The 14569-nt window shown below is 50.9% G+C and overlaps 1 protein-coding gene across 3 annotated transcripts; it reads left to right on the top strand.

The window, feature by feature from the left end:
• The first annotated feature begins 687 nt into the window (after positions 1-687).
• Positions 688-13063, top strand: LOC118835904 (zinc finger protein 497-like). 3 transcript variants are annotated; one of them, XM_036743199.1, is made up of 5 exons: positions 688-720; positions 3360-3787; positions 3885-4008; positions 7265-7345; positions 9825-12135. In XM_036743199.1, exons 2-5 carry the CDS (start codon positions 3401-3403, stop codon positions 11426-11428), a joined length of 2196 nt encoding a protein of 731 aa, XP_036599094.1. In that variant the 5' UTR covers positions 688-720; positions 3360-3400; the 3' UTR covers positions 11429-12135. The 3 variants fall into 3 exon arrangements, 1 of the variants encoding a protein (XP_036599094.1); XR_005009533.1 differs by lacking the exons at positions 688-720; positions 3360-3787; positions 3885-4008; positions 7265-7345 and adding exons at positions 7533-8935; positions 12998-13063 and having other exon boundaries at positions 9825-11851; XR_005009534.1 differs by lacking the exons at positions 688-720; positions 3360-3787; positions 3885-4008; positions 7265-7345 and adding exons at positions 7533-8811; positions 12998-13063 and having other exon boundaries at positions 9825-11851.
• Positions 13064-14569: the final 1506 nt, after the last annotated feature.

Consider the following 14569-nt stretch of genomic DNA (forward strand, 5'->3'; position numbering starts at 1 on the left):
TTTTTTAATTGTTCCAAAGGGGAGAGCTAAGAAATGTCTGAACAGATCAATAAATGCATGCGTTTGAAAAAAAAGGATCCCGAGTATCCTACGGCTGGGGGGCCACCACTAGAGACCTGGCTCACGGCTGCCAAGGAGCTGGGGTTCCATTGGAGGAAAACCAGACAGAAGCCCCAAGATGGGGGTGCCATGTCCCAGAAGGGACTGAGCACTTATTAAGCACCTACTGTGTGCCAGGGCAGAAAGCCTCACGACCAGGCCAGCGAGGGGGGTAGGGGGGGTACTCTTATAATCTCCGTCCTACAGATGGGGAAGCTGAGGCAGTACTTCTCTCAACAAGCATCTGTATGCCTACTACGTGCCTTGCCCAGGATCTGAGGTCGAATTTGAACCCAGGTCTTCCTGGCTGAGAGGTTGAGGTCTCTTCTTAAGGCCCCGGGGAACGGGGAACCACAGCAGCTGCTAGGGCGGGGTGGGGTCGGATGGCTAGTGATACTCGGGGAAACTGAGGCAGGCGGGCCTCGGACAGCCCCGCCCCCGCCCTTCAGGCGCGCCTCCTTTTCCTAGGAGCCCCCACACCAGGCCTGGGGGATCCGAGGCGCTCGGTCCTCCTGGCGGCCCAGAGTAGCCCGGGTTAGGGCCTGGGCAGGAAGTGACGTCACCGGAGACGGTCCGCGGGAGGGGTGACTTCCGGGCGGCGCCGGGGAGAGAAAACCTTAGGTGAGAAAAGCGCGGGATGGGGCGGGGGTGGGGGTCTCAGCGTATCTCGGTCTCTGTCTTTGTGGGTCTCTGTCTCTACGTGTCTCTGTGTGTCTCTGCGTCTCCCCCTCTCTCTGTCTCTCCCTAAATCTGTGTCTCTCCGTCTCTCTCCCTGTCTCTCTCTATCTCTGTCTCTCCCGATCTCTCTTTGTCTCTCCCTATCTCTGTCTCTGTGTCTTTCTGTTTCTGTCTCTCCCTATCTCTGTGTCTGTCTCGATCTCTCCCTATCTTCGTGTGTCTCCGTCTCTCCCTATCTCTGTGTCTCTCTGTCTCTGCGCCTCCATCCATTCTCTGTCTCTGCTCCTCCATTGTCTCTCTGTCTCTGCACCTCTATCATCTCTCTGTCTCTGCACCTCCACCATCTGTCTCTGCACCTCCATCATCTCTCTGTCTCTGCTCCTCCATTGTCTCTCTGTCTCTGCACCTCCATCATCTCTCTGTCTCTGCTCCTCCATTGTCTCTCTGTCTCTGCACCTCTGTCATCTCTCTGTCTCTGCACCTCCACCATCTGTCTCTGCACCTCCATCATCTCTCTGTCTCTGCACCTCCATCATCTCTCTGTCTCTGAACCTCCATCATCTCTCTCTCTCTGTCTCTGCACCTCCATTGTCTCTCTGTCTCTGCGCCTTTGTTGTCTCTGCCTCTGCACCTCCATCATCTCTCTGTCTCTGCACCTCCACCATCTGTCTCTGCACCTCCATCATCTCTCTGTCTCTGCACCTCTATCATCTCTCTGTCTCTGCACCTCCACCATCTGTCTCTGCACCTCCATCATCTCTGTCTCTGCTCCTCCATTGTCTCTCTGTCTCTGCACCTCTATCATCTCTCTGTCTCTGCACCTCCACCATCTGTCTCTGCACCTCCATCATGTCTCTGTCTCTGCTCCTCCATTGTCTCTCTGTCTCTGCACCTCCACCATCTGTCTCTGCACCTCCATCATCTCTCTGTCTCTGCTCCTCCATTGTCTCTCTGTCTCTGCACCTCTATTATCTCTCTGTCTCTGTACCTCCACCATCTGTCTCTCCACCTCCATCATTTCTCTGTCTCTGTACCTCCACCATCTGTCTTTCCACCTCCATCATCTCTCTGTCTCTGAACCACCTCTGAACCAATCTCTCTCTCTCTGTGTCTCTGCACCTCCATTGTCTCTCTGTCTGTGCACCTCTATCATCTCTCTGTCTCTGCACCTCCACCATCTGTCTCTGCACCTCCATCATCTCTCTGTCTCTGAACCTCCATCATCTCTCTCTCTGTCTCTGCACCTCCATTGTCTCTCTGTCTCTGCACCTCTATCATCTCTGTCTCTGCACCTCCACCATCTCTCTGTCTCTGCTCCTCCATTGTCTCTCTGTCTCTGCACCTCTATCATCTCTCTGTCTCTGCTCCTCCATCATTTCTCTGTCTCTGCACCTCCATCATGTTTCTGCACCTCCATCATCTGTCTGTCCCTGCATCTCCATGATCTCTCTCTCTCTCTGTCTCTGCACCTTTGTTGTCTCTTTCTCTGCATCTCCATCATCATCTGTCTCTGCACCTCCATCATCTCTCTGTCTCTGCACCTCCATCATCTGTCTCTGCACCTCCAACATCTGTCTGTCTCTGCACCTCCATGATCTCTCTCTCTCTCTCTCTCTCTCTCTCTCTCTCTCTCTTTCTCTGCACTTCCATTGTCTCTCTGTCCCTGCACCTTTGTTTTCTCTTTCTCTGCACCTCCGTCGTCTCTATGTCTGCACCTCCATCATCTGTCTGTCTCTGCACCTCCATGATCTCTCTCTCTCTCTCTCTCTCTCTCTTTCTCTGCACTTCCATTGTCTCTCTGTCCCTGCACCTTTGTTTTCTCTTTCTCTGTACCTCCGTCATCTCTATGTCTGCTCCTCCATCATCTCTCTGTCTCTGCACCTCCATCATCTGTCTCTGCACCTCCATCATGTTTCTGCACCTCCGTCATCTGTCTGTCCCTGCACCTCCATGATCTCTCTCTCTCTCTCTCTGTCTCTGCACCTTTGTTGTCTCTTTCTCTGCATCTCCATCATCATCTGTCTCTGCACCTCCATCATCTCTCTGTCTCTGCACCTCCATCATCTGTCTCTGCACCTCCATCATCTGTCTCTGCACCTCCATCATCTGTCTGTCTCTGCACCTCCATGATCTCTCTCTCTCTCTCTCTCTCTTTCTCTGCACTTCCATTGTCTCTCTGTCCCTGCACCTTTGTTTTCTCTTTCTCTGCACCTCCGTCATCTCTATGTCTGCACCTCCATCATCTGTCTGTCCCTGCACCTCCATGATCTCTCTCTCTCTCTCTGTCTCTGCACCTCCATCATCTCTATGTCTGCTCCTTCATCACCTCTCTGTCTCTGTACTTCCATCACCTCTCTGTCTCTGCACCTCCATCACCTCTCTGTCTCTGCTCCTCCATCATCTCTCTGTCTCTGCACCTCCATTGTCTCTCTGTCTCTATGTGTCTCTCCCCGCCGCTCCCCCACTCCTGGCTGCACATGGGCTCAGGGCCTCCTCCCTTCCCTTGCCCCGCCGACCCCCAGACCCGTACCCGCAGGCTGGTGATGCCCCCTGACCCTGCTCTTCTCTCTGTGTCTGTACAGGCCTGTTTCACCAGTGCCACTGCTGCCCGCCAGGAAGAACCATGTCTGTAGGGTGGGGGGCCGGGGCCCCTCAGGACCCTGAGCTTGCCCCCTGGGGCCCCTGGAAGCAGGAGGCCCCTGCCTGGGGCTGCAGTACCCCACAGATGGGCGCTGAGATGTGCCGCCTGCGCTTCCGCACCTTCCGCTACCAGGAGGCGGCCAGCCCTCGCCAGGCCCTGGGCCAGCTCCGCGAGCTGTGCTGGCGCTGGCTGTGCCCCCAGAGCCTCACCAAGGAGCAGATGCTGGAGCTGCTGGTGCTGGAGCAGTTCCTGAGCGTCCTGCCCGCCGAGATCCAGGCCCGGGTGCGAGAGCAGTGTCCTGAGACCGGCGAGGAGGCCGTGTGCTTGGTGGAGGGCCTGCAGGGAGGTCTAGGCTGCTCGGGCCCCCAGGTGTGGGATGCTGAAGCTTGGGGGGGGCAGGCCTTGGGGGGCAGGAGGGGCCCAGGGTTGGAGCCCCGCCCCACATCACTGGCTTCCTTGTCCCCAGGTCCTGGCCTGTGCATGCAGCGGGCAGGCGCCGGCAGAGGACTCCGGGGTCAGTGGTGACTCCTCTGCCAGGATGTATCTTGGATCTCCCGGGCCACTCGGCCATCTCCTCGGATGCCCACCAGGTATGTGTGTCCGCCATTGCCCTCGACCTGTCCCTGCCGGAAGGACTACCCTGGGCCCGGGTGGGGCCCCTTCTCACTGAACCTGGGATGTGCAGCGCTTGGCCTGGGCCCTCATGGCACATCTACTGTGTGCCAGGCACTGCGCTCCGTGCTTTACATATGAAGAAACTGAGGCAAACAGGTGCAGTGATTTGTTCAGGGTCACATTGCTAGGAAGTGTGAGGCTGGGTTTGAACTCAGGTCTTCCTGACTCCAGGCTCAGAGCTCCCGGCACTGTGGTGCCTCCTCCCTGTCTCATAGTAGGCCCTTAATAAATGCTGATGAACTGAGAATCGATGGCCTGGCTGCCAGTCCTGCAGATGCCAAGCACAGAGGGACTTGCTTCTTCATCATCCCTTCAGGAAGCCCCAGGGGCAGAGTCCAGTAGCTTCTCGGGCCGACCTATCCCACAGCCGGCTTGAAGGGACTTTGTGGTCCACTTGGACCCCTGCCACTTCCTTGTAGGACCAGCGGCCAGGCCTCACTCATACTGCCCTCTCCAATTCTGTCTCAATCCTGTGGTTCCCCTATTCCCTTAGGGTCCGGACCGTCCATGTCTGGGATGGAGCAGATCCCCAGGGGGCCTTGGGTGCTGCCCCTGCAGATCCCCAAGGCACTGCCCAGCACTCCCTGCCCCCAGTTACCTTATATCTCTTGTCTGTCCTGGGGCAAGGGCAGGGCCTGGCTCCCTAGATTTTCTTCTGGCCCTCACTGACTGGCATAGGGTGTGGCCAGGCAGGCACAGGGGGGCCTTGGCCAGCCAGAGGCAGAGGTCTGGGGTGACCCTGCCTCTTTAATGTCCACTGAGAAGATGATCTCTGGGACTTTGGGTTCGAGGCCCCTCGGAGGGACCCCTTTCTCCCCCTGAGGGCTCTTGGCTGGCCTGTTGGGGGCAGTTGGTCAGTGCTGGGGCCTCGGGGCTGTGAGGAAGAGCAGACCTCTTCCTGGCGTCCTTCAGCCATGTCCGGCAGGGACCTGCAGGTCTGGGTCACCGAAGCCCACCCGTCAGGAGGGTACCGAGGTCCCTCTCCCCAACGAGAGCCTTCCTCGGGCACAGCAGCCCCCCACCCATGTGCCTCAGCTACCCTTCCCTCTGCCGCCTGTCACTGTGGCCCTGCTCCCTGAACACCCAAGCCCCCCAGCCTTCCTCAGGGCCTGTCCGCTCACACTGCAGCCTTCCTGATGCCGTTCCTGTCCACCGGGCCAGGAACCTCTTCCGGTCTCTCCCTCTTCCGCTGCATCCACAGCAGGCTCTTCATGCAATCCCATTTCCTTCCTCTTTCTCCCTGGAAGATGTCTCTCTTCCCTCAGTGGGATCCCACCTATCCTTCCTCAAATCCTTGTGAAGTCTGCGGGGCTTCCCTCCTCCAGCGAGGGGCTGAGGGGGCCAGCGTTTCTGCCCTAGCCCCCCGTTCCTCCCTTCCTGTGAACAGGGTTCTCCTTGTCGGCTTTTCCACTAAGGGGTCACTGCTGCTCTGCTGTGGGCAGAGAGAGTTAGGGAATAGGGGAGGGAAGGAGGGAATAGTAGGGAAGGAAAGGAAGGAGAGAGAAAGAGGGAAGGGAAAGAGAGAGGAGGGGAAGGGGAAGAGAGAGATAGGAGGGGGCTGGCCATCTCTGTCCTCTCCATCAACGGTCATTTCTGTCCCTGATCTTTGCACCGCCCCCCAGACGGAGTCTCTCTTTTGATGCACAGCCCCCACCCCCAGCCCCAAGCCAGGGTCCAGTCATGGCTTCTGGTCACGATGACACCTAATGTGTGATCATTGGTACTCGGTCACAAGAAGCCTGGGGTTTTGTGGCATGTGTCTCTCTTGGGATGTGGCTCCTGTCCACCCTGTGTGGTAACTACATCATATACTCGGGCAGCATTTTTTGTTTAAGGAACAATGTTAGACGTGAAAATCAGCTCCTCTGGCAAATCCGGGCCAACCGAGAAGTATTGGTGAAGTGTCAGGCACTGGACATCCAAAGGCCTCACTCCTGGACCCCAGGGTCCTATGTACATATGAAGACTGAAGTGGAAGACACCAGTGACTGGGAGGGAGGGGCAGGAAAGACCATGGTGAAGGTGGCACTTGGAGCAAGAAAGGGATGCTGGGAAGAATGCATGGCTGTTTGAGGCCTGGCCAGGAACCCGTCCTCCCCATCCTCCCTGTCCTGATGTTGGCAACAATGGGGGAGGGTGGGGCGCTGGCTTCCATCAAATCCTCACTCCTTCCAGGCCTTGCCTAATGGGCCAGGGCCTCTGCTTAGCCAGTGACAGAAGAAGCTCCCACTACCTTGGGAGGCCTTTGGCAAAACTTACCCCCCAACACTCTTGAGCTGCTTGTCAGGCACTGAGCTTACTTAGGTAAAAAGTGACTCTGTCAGAGAAATCTTTGACCTCTTAATACCGACAAAAACAATTGTACTAAACTACCTTTAATACTGACTGTCTCCTGCCTGGGGAGGCGTCTCCCAGAATGGGGTCATGTGCAGTGATTAATGAGGAAGAGGAGGCCCAGCCCTGTCCCCTGGCCTTTGCTCAGCTCCATTGCCAGGAGCCCCTCGAACCCTGAGGTCAGTTGCAGCAGGCCTAAGTCTAGGTGTGGCCACTCCTGCTCCTTAAGGCTCTGCCTGATGAAAAGTGCCCCCCCAAACCAAGCAGAGAGCCAGGGCTCAGTGCTGCGCCCACCTTACAGGGCCATGACCACAATGATCTGGTTTTGCACAGTAATGGGAAACACCAATCCTAGAGGGCCTGGGAAGGCCTGGCAGGGACTCAGGCAGGGGCTCCCGTGGCCTCACCCTGTCTGGGATGAATGGAGTTGATGTGATTGGCCCAGGGGGCCAGTGAGAAAACACTTGGCAGATGGCCAGCCGGTGACTGTCACCTCCCCATAGGCCTTGCACCTCACATGAGTGTTGGCATCACCAGCTCAGCCCACAGCATTGTGGGATGGAGACAGCTCCATTTAATCCCTGCTGTTCATCTCCACCACTAGGGCCCTGCCCACAGCTGCCTTTGTCTTAGCCTCCCTCTGCTGGTCCTTTGCTTCCTCCAGGCTGCTGGGTCAGCTCTGGGTCGAGTTATCAGATGCACCGAAGCCTCACCACGCTCACTTGTACAATGGGTGCATTCCTGCTTACGGCCCTCAAATCCTGCAGTCCCATTAAGTGGTCAAGGAGAAGCAAAAAGAAGTCATTATGTTCTCTTCCTTTTAAACCTGATTTCCAGTTTCCAAATCTGATGTGATCACCAGTCTGGAAGAAGGGGACAAACTGGGGGCTTTGGGCCCACCCAGAGACAGGATCGCAGGTGAGTGAGGGAGGAAAGGCCTAAGGAGGAAGGTGTTGGAGGGTGGGAACCTCTGTGGGGCCACTGATGGGGTCTGCAGGGGAATCAGGCAGGGAGAGAATGCTGTTCCTTGGTCTTCCCCTGCACCGGGGGCTGCTATTTTTTTTTAATCAATTAACAAACATTTATTAAATGCTTACTAGTTGCCCAGAATTATCCCAAGCACTGGGAATATTAAAAATGAAACAATTTTGGATACACACATGCATACATTAATACATTATGTATATTCATTCACATTATAAGGTGAAAACGCCATCATATGATTAAATCAATATTAACAAGGACAAAGAACATACATTAAGCACATTTAAAATATCTGAGGCGATAAATGGTAGCTGATAGGGTTAAAAAGGTTTTTTAAAATAGATCCCAGTTTCTCCTACAACGAATTTTCCTGGGAGAGGAGTTAGGCAGTGTATGACACACACAGATAAGTATAATCCAAGGAATGGGGTGATAGGGAAAGGGAGAAATTCAGAGTGAGCTGGATCTTAATCAATGAAAAAAACCATTATTGAATACTTCCTGTGTGCTGGGTAATGTGCCGAGTACTAGAAATAGAAGGGTAAAAGTGAATATAGTCCCCGGCATTAAAAATCTTACATTCTAATGAGGAAGGCAACACGTACATACATACATGCACACACATGCATACATATATGACACACCAAATTTATATAACAAGGAAACCACAGAAGGGGAGGCCCTAGCATTTGGAGGGATCGGGAAGATTATCCAGTATAAGGTGATAGGAGCTGAACTTTGGAGGAAAGCAGATGTTTTAAGAGGAAGAAATGAGGAGAGTGTCCCGGCAAAGCACCAGGATGAAAGAGCATTCTCTGTGAGAAATTGCGGGTATCCAGCCATTGAGCAATCAAGAGTGAGGGTGATAGAGAAGACTAGGAAAGCAGGAAGAGGACGAGTGATGAGCAGTTCTAAGTCTGTAGATGTAACTCTGGTTTTGCTTTATCTTTGTGTCTACTTACCTCAGACTTTCGTTTTAATAGAGAATGTGCTTTTTTTATGTATGTTTGTCAAAGAGGTTGATTTGTTTCTGGTGTCTCTTTGTTGTCCTCCACCCTAATAATAAAAATAAATAATATCAGCGTCATTAACAATACATGTAAAATGTGTCATTTGGGGAGACAGTTTGTACTCTTGATTTTGCCTGCACTTAAATCCATTATCATCTCTACTAAGTTGGACTTCGTGTGCCTTTAAAGGAGACAAACCACTTGATACACATGAATGAAATCAGCCAGTACGGTTCCAACAGCACACAAACTAAATTGACTCTTCATTTCGTAGAATCTTTGTTTAATGATATCAGAATATCATATGGACTCAATAAATATGCCAAAGAAAGTTAGAAACTGAAGACGTCCAGTTGGAATTCAGAGATGCCAGTGAGACAATGAATCAAGGTCAGAGCTACAAGTGCCTTGTTCTCTTTCTGGTAAGACATGATTAATATGAAGAAGACAGTAGGTAAATGCATCAAGAGACTCACTAGCCTACTGAAGCCAAAGCTGAATGTGGAGAACACAGGTAAACCATTAAATCCTGTATGGTGCTGAATTTGATTATCACTTTTAGAATCATAAAATATCAAAACAGATTTGAAAAGTATCCTAACAAAAACCTAAACAATAAAGCATAGGATCCAGCGCTCTATGGTGTGTAAAGAAAGATTAACACTTTCATAACAGAAAAAGAGGAAGGAGATTGATAAAGATTCTTAGAGCATAGGGCAGACATATCAAAAAAGCCTATTGAAATACATTTGGAATAAGCAGATATCACTTCACTGAGTGATAGTAAAGGCTGATTAGGCACATCCTATTTGATTTTCCAAATGTAACCAAAAGAAGCTTATTTTTGGAAGGAACTTGTGTAATGACTAAGATCTGTGAATCAAATGAAAAGGTGCCTCCATAGCTAACATCAGCCAATAATAGCAGGGACTGCTGTTTCTTACCAGCTGTGTGGTCTCTTGCCCCCTCTCTCCTTCCTTACTGTTAGCTTCTTGAGGGCACGGACTGCTTCCCTTTTGACTTTGTGTATTCAGCCTTTAGTCTGGTCCTATAGCTCCTGTGAACCTTCCTCCAACTCTGACATTTTCCACCCATTCCCTCTAGTGTACCTCAGATTCCTACATATCAGTCTTATCCTCTGTTGTGGATACCCTGGCAGACCACTCTTTGCTGTCATAGCCATCCCCTGGCTTATAGACCCTCTGAAAATTATCAAAGCCACGTTCTTGGGGTCGATGGTCATTTAATTTCATTCTCACCATGTTGCCCTTTTTGGTATCCATCGGCTGCCCAAGTGAGCCTTTGTAGCAAAAACCAGTTCAGCCAGACCAGCTGACATGACAGCTAAGGCTGACAGCATTTTGGGCCAAAGAAACACTGACAGTTTCTATTTATACTTTCAGATTGTGGAACCAAGGCCAAGGAGCAGAAATGGGCTCCCAAACAGGAAATATCTGAAGAAGGAGAATCACAAGGGGTGACATTGGAAGCTTCCCAAGGACTGGAATATGGAGAAGCCTGGGATTGTATGGGCAGATCAGAGAGGTGGCTGGGGATCTTCACAGAAGAGAAGCTGAAGAAATCCTCTTCTTTGGAAACAGATTTCAGAGAGAGTTCTACAGTAGACCAGAAACCTCCTCCTGAGAAAATAGAGGAGGCATGTGCCAAACTTGGGCAGAATGTCAATATGGACCCAAATGTAGTTCCACAGAAGAGAATTCCCACAGGAGCCAGATCCCATATATGTGACCTATGCAATCAGAGCTTTAAGCTCAGTGAAGAACTAATGACCCATCAGAAAATCCATGAGGGAGAGAAACCCTGTAAATGTGATGAATGTGGGAAAGTGTTCAGCCAAAGCTCCTACCTCCTTCAACACCAGAGAGTTCACACTGGAGAGAAACCCTATCAATGCAATGAGTGTGGAAAAGCATTTGCTTGGAGCTCAAACCTTATTCAACATCAGAGAATTCACACTGGAGAAAAACCATATGAATGTAATGAGTGTGGGAAGTCCTTTAGGGCACATTCACAGCTTATTCATCATCAAAAAATTCACACTGGGGAGAAGCCCTATCAGTGTAATGAATGTGGGAAATCGTTTGGTAGGAGCACAACTCTTATTCAACACCAGAGAATTCACACTGGAGAGAAGCCCTATCAATGTAATGAATGTGGGAAAGCCTTTAACTGGAACTCAAACTTTATTGAACACCAGAGAATTCACACTGGAGAAAGACCTCACGAATGTAACGAATGTGGGAAGGCCTTCAGCCAGAGCTCAAACCTAATTGAACACCTGAAAATTCACACAGGAGAAAAGCCCCATGAATGCAATCAGTGTGGGAAATCCTTCATGAGGAGCTCAGGCCTTAGACAACATCAGAGAATTCATACAGGAGAGAAACCTTATCTGTGTAACGAGTGTGGGAAGACCTTCAGGGAGAGCTCACAACTCATTCAGCACCAGAGAATCCATACTGGAGAGAGACCCTTTGAATGTCATGAGTGTGGAAAAGCCTTCATCTTGATCTCAAATCTTACAGAACACCAGAGAATTCACACTGGAGAGAAACCTCATGAATGTAATGAGTGTGGAAAAGCCTTTAGTCAAAGATCAAACCTCATCAGCCACCAGAGAATACACACTGGAGAAAAACCCTATGAGTGCACTGAATGTGGGAAAACTTTCAAGGGGAGCTCTGGCCTTGCTCACCACCAGAGAATTCACACTGGAGAGAGACCCTATGAATGTAATGAATGTGGTAAGACCTTTCGAGGGAGCTCAGAACTGAGACAGCACCAGAGACTTCATTCTGGAGAAAAGCCTTATGTATGTAATGAGTGTGGCAAAGCCTTTGTTAGAAACTCTGAGCTCATCAGCCACCAGAGAATTCACACTGGAGAGAGACCCTATAAATGTGACATGTGTGGCAAGCCCTTCAGCCATCGTTCCAACCTTAATGAACACCAGAAAAGACACATGGGGTTTAAGGTGAAGCCATGATCCTGAAAACTGCCTGGAAGCATGAGTTGTGGCTGAGGACAAAGGAAGGGCTGCAGAGAGGGAGGCAGGCAGGGTTACCTCATGGTGGTGTACAAGTGGGAAAAGCCCCAGCCCCTTGGGGGACACAAGGTATGAGACCTCCACAAATTCAGGAACAGTTGTAGTTCTGCTACTCCCATGCAAGAGAAACCTGTATAAACCTAGTTTGAAGGTGCCAGTGAATGTCAGATATGGCTCTCCTTTGATATCAGCTGAAGGGCAGAATGTGTGTGAAGGGGTCACTCTTTATGCAGGGGTAGATGAGTGGCCCCAGGTCAATAAAGCTGTGTCTGCATGAAACTCTGGAGCGAATGATTCCCTTACCTTGAGCTCCCCTCTGAAGATCTGCACATACAATGGCAGCCACAGATGTGTCTTCCACAGGTAAGTTTCCACCATAGACCTGGGGTTCCAGCCAGCACCCAAAGCCCAGCTCTGAAGAAACCTGCCCTATTCATTGTCCTCTGACACTGTCTTTTCCTGATACTTCCATCTCTCCCATCACCAGCAACATCAACACCCTTTTCTTTCATACCTCCCCCCATACCAGCCAAGCTCTAAGCCCTTCTATTTCATTAACCTCAAAGTCTGGGTACCTGTGTTTAAACTACAACTGAATCCCAAGCTTTGTGGCACTGATCCCAACACTTTCTCTCTCAGCCTCAGGGGCTTCCTGAAGGAATTAAGGAGTTAAGCATATACCATGTGTGAATTTAGGATACAGAAGCAAAGATAGTTTCTAGGCCTGAGAGTCTCCATTCTAATGGAGGAGACCACACTGATGAAAGTCCCTGGGGTGCTGAGTGGGGTTCACATTTTTCCTCCAGGAGCAATAGCAGAGGTTTGATTGAGGTTCTGGAACTGGGGGTGGGAGTGAAGGTGGCAGGACATGTCCTTGGATTCTTAACCTGAACTTTTTAAAATAACTTTTTCTACATAATTGACTTCCTTTGTAATTTTATGCATTTAAATACATGGTTGTGGGAGGGAGTCCCTAGGCTGCCTGCCTGAAGGGTCCAGAAAACAGTCAAGAAAACAAGCATTTACCAGGCACCTTCTATGTGCCAGGCCCTGTGCTAAAAGCCAGGCAAAGAGAGGCCAGTAGGGGAGAAGAGAAGCAAAGACAGCTCCGGATGGATGAATGAGAGAGAAGCCCAGAAGGAAGGCCCTCAGATGAAAGTAAAGAATCCCTGCTTGAGAGAGCGGTAGAGGAGACTGCACTGAGCCAGAGCTCTCCCTGGGGCATGGGCCCTCACAAGTGGGAGAGGGTCCAATAAAGTCTTGGAAATCTTTATAAAGCCCTGGGGACAAAGATCAGAGATTGTTATCATCACCTACCTTAAGGAACTCAAGATTCTCCGCCTTCCTCCATTCCCATAGCCATCAGGAAATGGGCTCAGGCTGGGGGACTTTCCTGGGATGTGCATATAAGTGGTGGAGTCAGGATTTGAATCTAGTTCCTCTAATCTCAGGGGCTCCCATTAGCACCAATTTAATAATAACCAATATTTATATACAACTTTATTCAAGGTGCTTTATAGGCATTACACTTGAGCCCCACATCAGCTCTGTGAAGTAGGAGCTACAGATTTATCCCCATTTTACAGATGAGGAGACTCCCCCATGGCTGCATAGTTGGTAAGCTCCATTATGCCACCAGCCCACCCTGCCCCATCTCTGGCCCTCGAGCTTATCTCCTTGAAGGTTATTTTGAGGCTTGGGAGACATAGACCTGGTGGGAGGGGAGGGCATGAGATCCCCTCTAAGGCCCAGTTTAGTTCAGGACCTCTCCTCTTCTGCTGAGTAGGAACCATCGGCCCGGGGCATCTCCCTTGCTTTTATTTCATTCCCTTTGTCCCCCTTTCCCTGCGTTCGACTCACAAGCGCTGCCTGCATGTAGGTACTTAATGGTGTGGGGCTTCACCTCTAGGGGAGCGACTCTATAAGCTGTCCTGACCAGAACAGGCCTTGAGGCTTTTCTAGAAGGACCCACGGGCACAGCTACCCTGTTAGCTCATACTGCCCTTCTCACTAGCAAATGATTCCTTGTCTCTGGGATTCAGAGCTCAGTGAAGTGACTTTGTCAAGTATTTAGTGTGTACCAGACCCTGGGGAAATGAAACCATTCCTGCCCTCAGGGAGCTTGGGTTTTATTGGAGGAGACATTTCCATATGAGTCTATACAGAATCAGTCCAAGGGAGGTAAGGAGAGAGGGTGTGAGCCCTTGGGGGTATCAGAGAAGGCTTCCTGGAGAAGATGGTGATGGAGGGGAGTCTTGAAGGAAGTGAGAGGCCTCTGAGAAGGAGACAACCTCTTCCTGGCTTCAGAACTTCCCACAGCCCCCGTGGCGGTGCTCCTTCTCCTTTGTGTTGGGCCCCTCAGCAGCCTCTGACGTGGCACCTGGAGCCTCTCTCTACTTTGTCGGGCTCCTGACTCCTTCCCAGTCCACTTGGCTGGATCTTTGTGCTGGTCACACCCATTGAGGGTTCTCTGGGACTGCTGGGTGGTCTCTTCAGCTCCTATGATTCCCACCTCTGGATAAGCAGTTGGAACCTCCTGAGCTATAGTCCTATATTTCTGCCTGCTTTTTGGACATCTCAGACCGGATGTCCTAGAGGCATCACAAACTTAACATCTGCCTGTCTCCAGATAAGGGTCTCACCTTCTTTCCACTGCCTGCTGCCATCATGATGCAAGCCTTCATCACTTTTCACCTGCACTCTTGTCCAAGCTTCTTGGCTGGTCTCTGCCTCAAGTCTCTCCACTCCTGTCCATCGGCCACACAGCTAAAGTGATTTCCCTAATGTTTGGCCTCCTACTCAGTAAACTCCAGGGATCTACTGTGGCCTCCAGGATCCAGCACAATAAGCCCCATTTGGCATGCAGAGCCCTTAAAAGCTTAACCCTCTGATCTTGCCAGGCTTTTCATACCTTTTTTCTTCTCCATGAACTCTGCAGTCTAGGGGCACCAGCCCTCTCCACTCTCCATTCCACCTCCGAACCTGGTAATGCTCTACCCCTTCATCTCTACCTCCAAGTTCCCCTGACTTCCTTCAAAACTTGGTCCAGATCCTCCTTCTCCCTTCTGAGGTATCTCCATG

This window comes from Trichosurus vulpecula, chromosome 2, assembly GCF_011100635.1.
Source record: "Trichosurus vulpecula isolate mTriVul1 chromosome 2, mTriVul1.pri, whole genome shotgun sequence".
NCBI classification, from domain to species: domain Eukaryota; kingdom Metazoa; phylum Chordata; class Mammalia; order Diprotodontia; family Phalangeridae; genus Trichosurus; species Trichosurus vulpecula.

Excerpts from the sequence above, each read along its gene's own strand:
- LOC118835904 (XM_036743199.1), top strand. The coding sequence starts at position 3,401 with ATGTCTGTAGGGTGGGGGGCCGGGGCCCCTCAGGACCCTGAGCTTGCC. Across the intron at positions 3,788-3,884 it reads TAGGCTGCTCGGGCCCCCAG|GTCCTGGCCTGTGCATGCAG; the intron begins GTGTGGGATGCT and ends CCTTGTCCCCAG. Across the intron at positions 4,009-7,264 it reads TCTCCTCGGATGCCCACCAG|TTTCCAAATCTGATGTGATC; the intron begins GTATGTGTGTCC and ends CCTGATTTCCAG.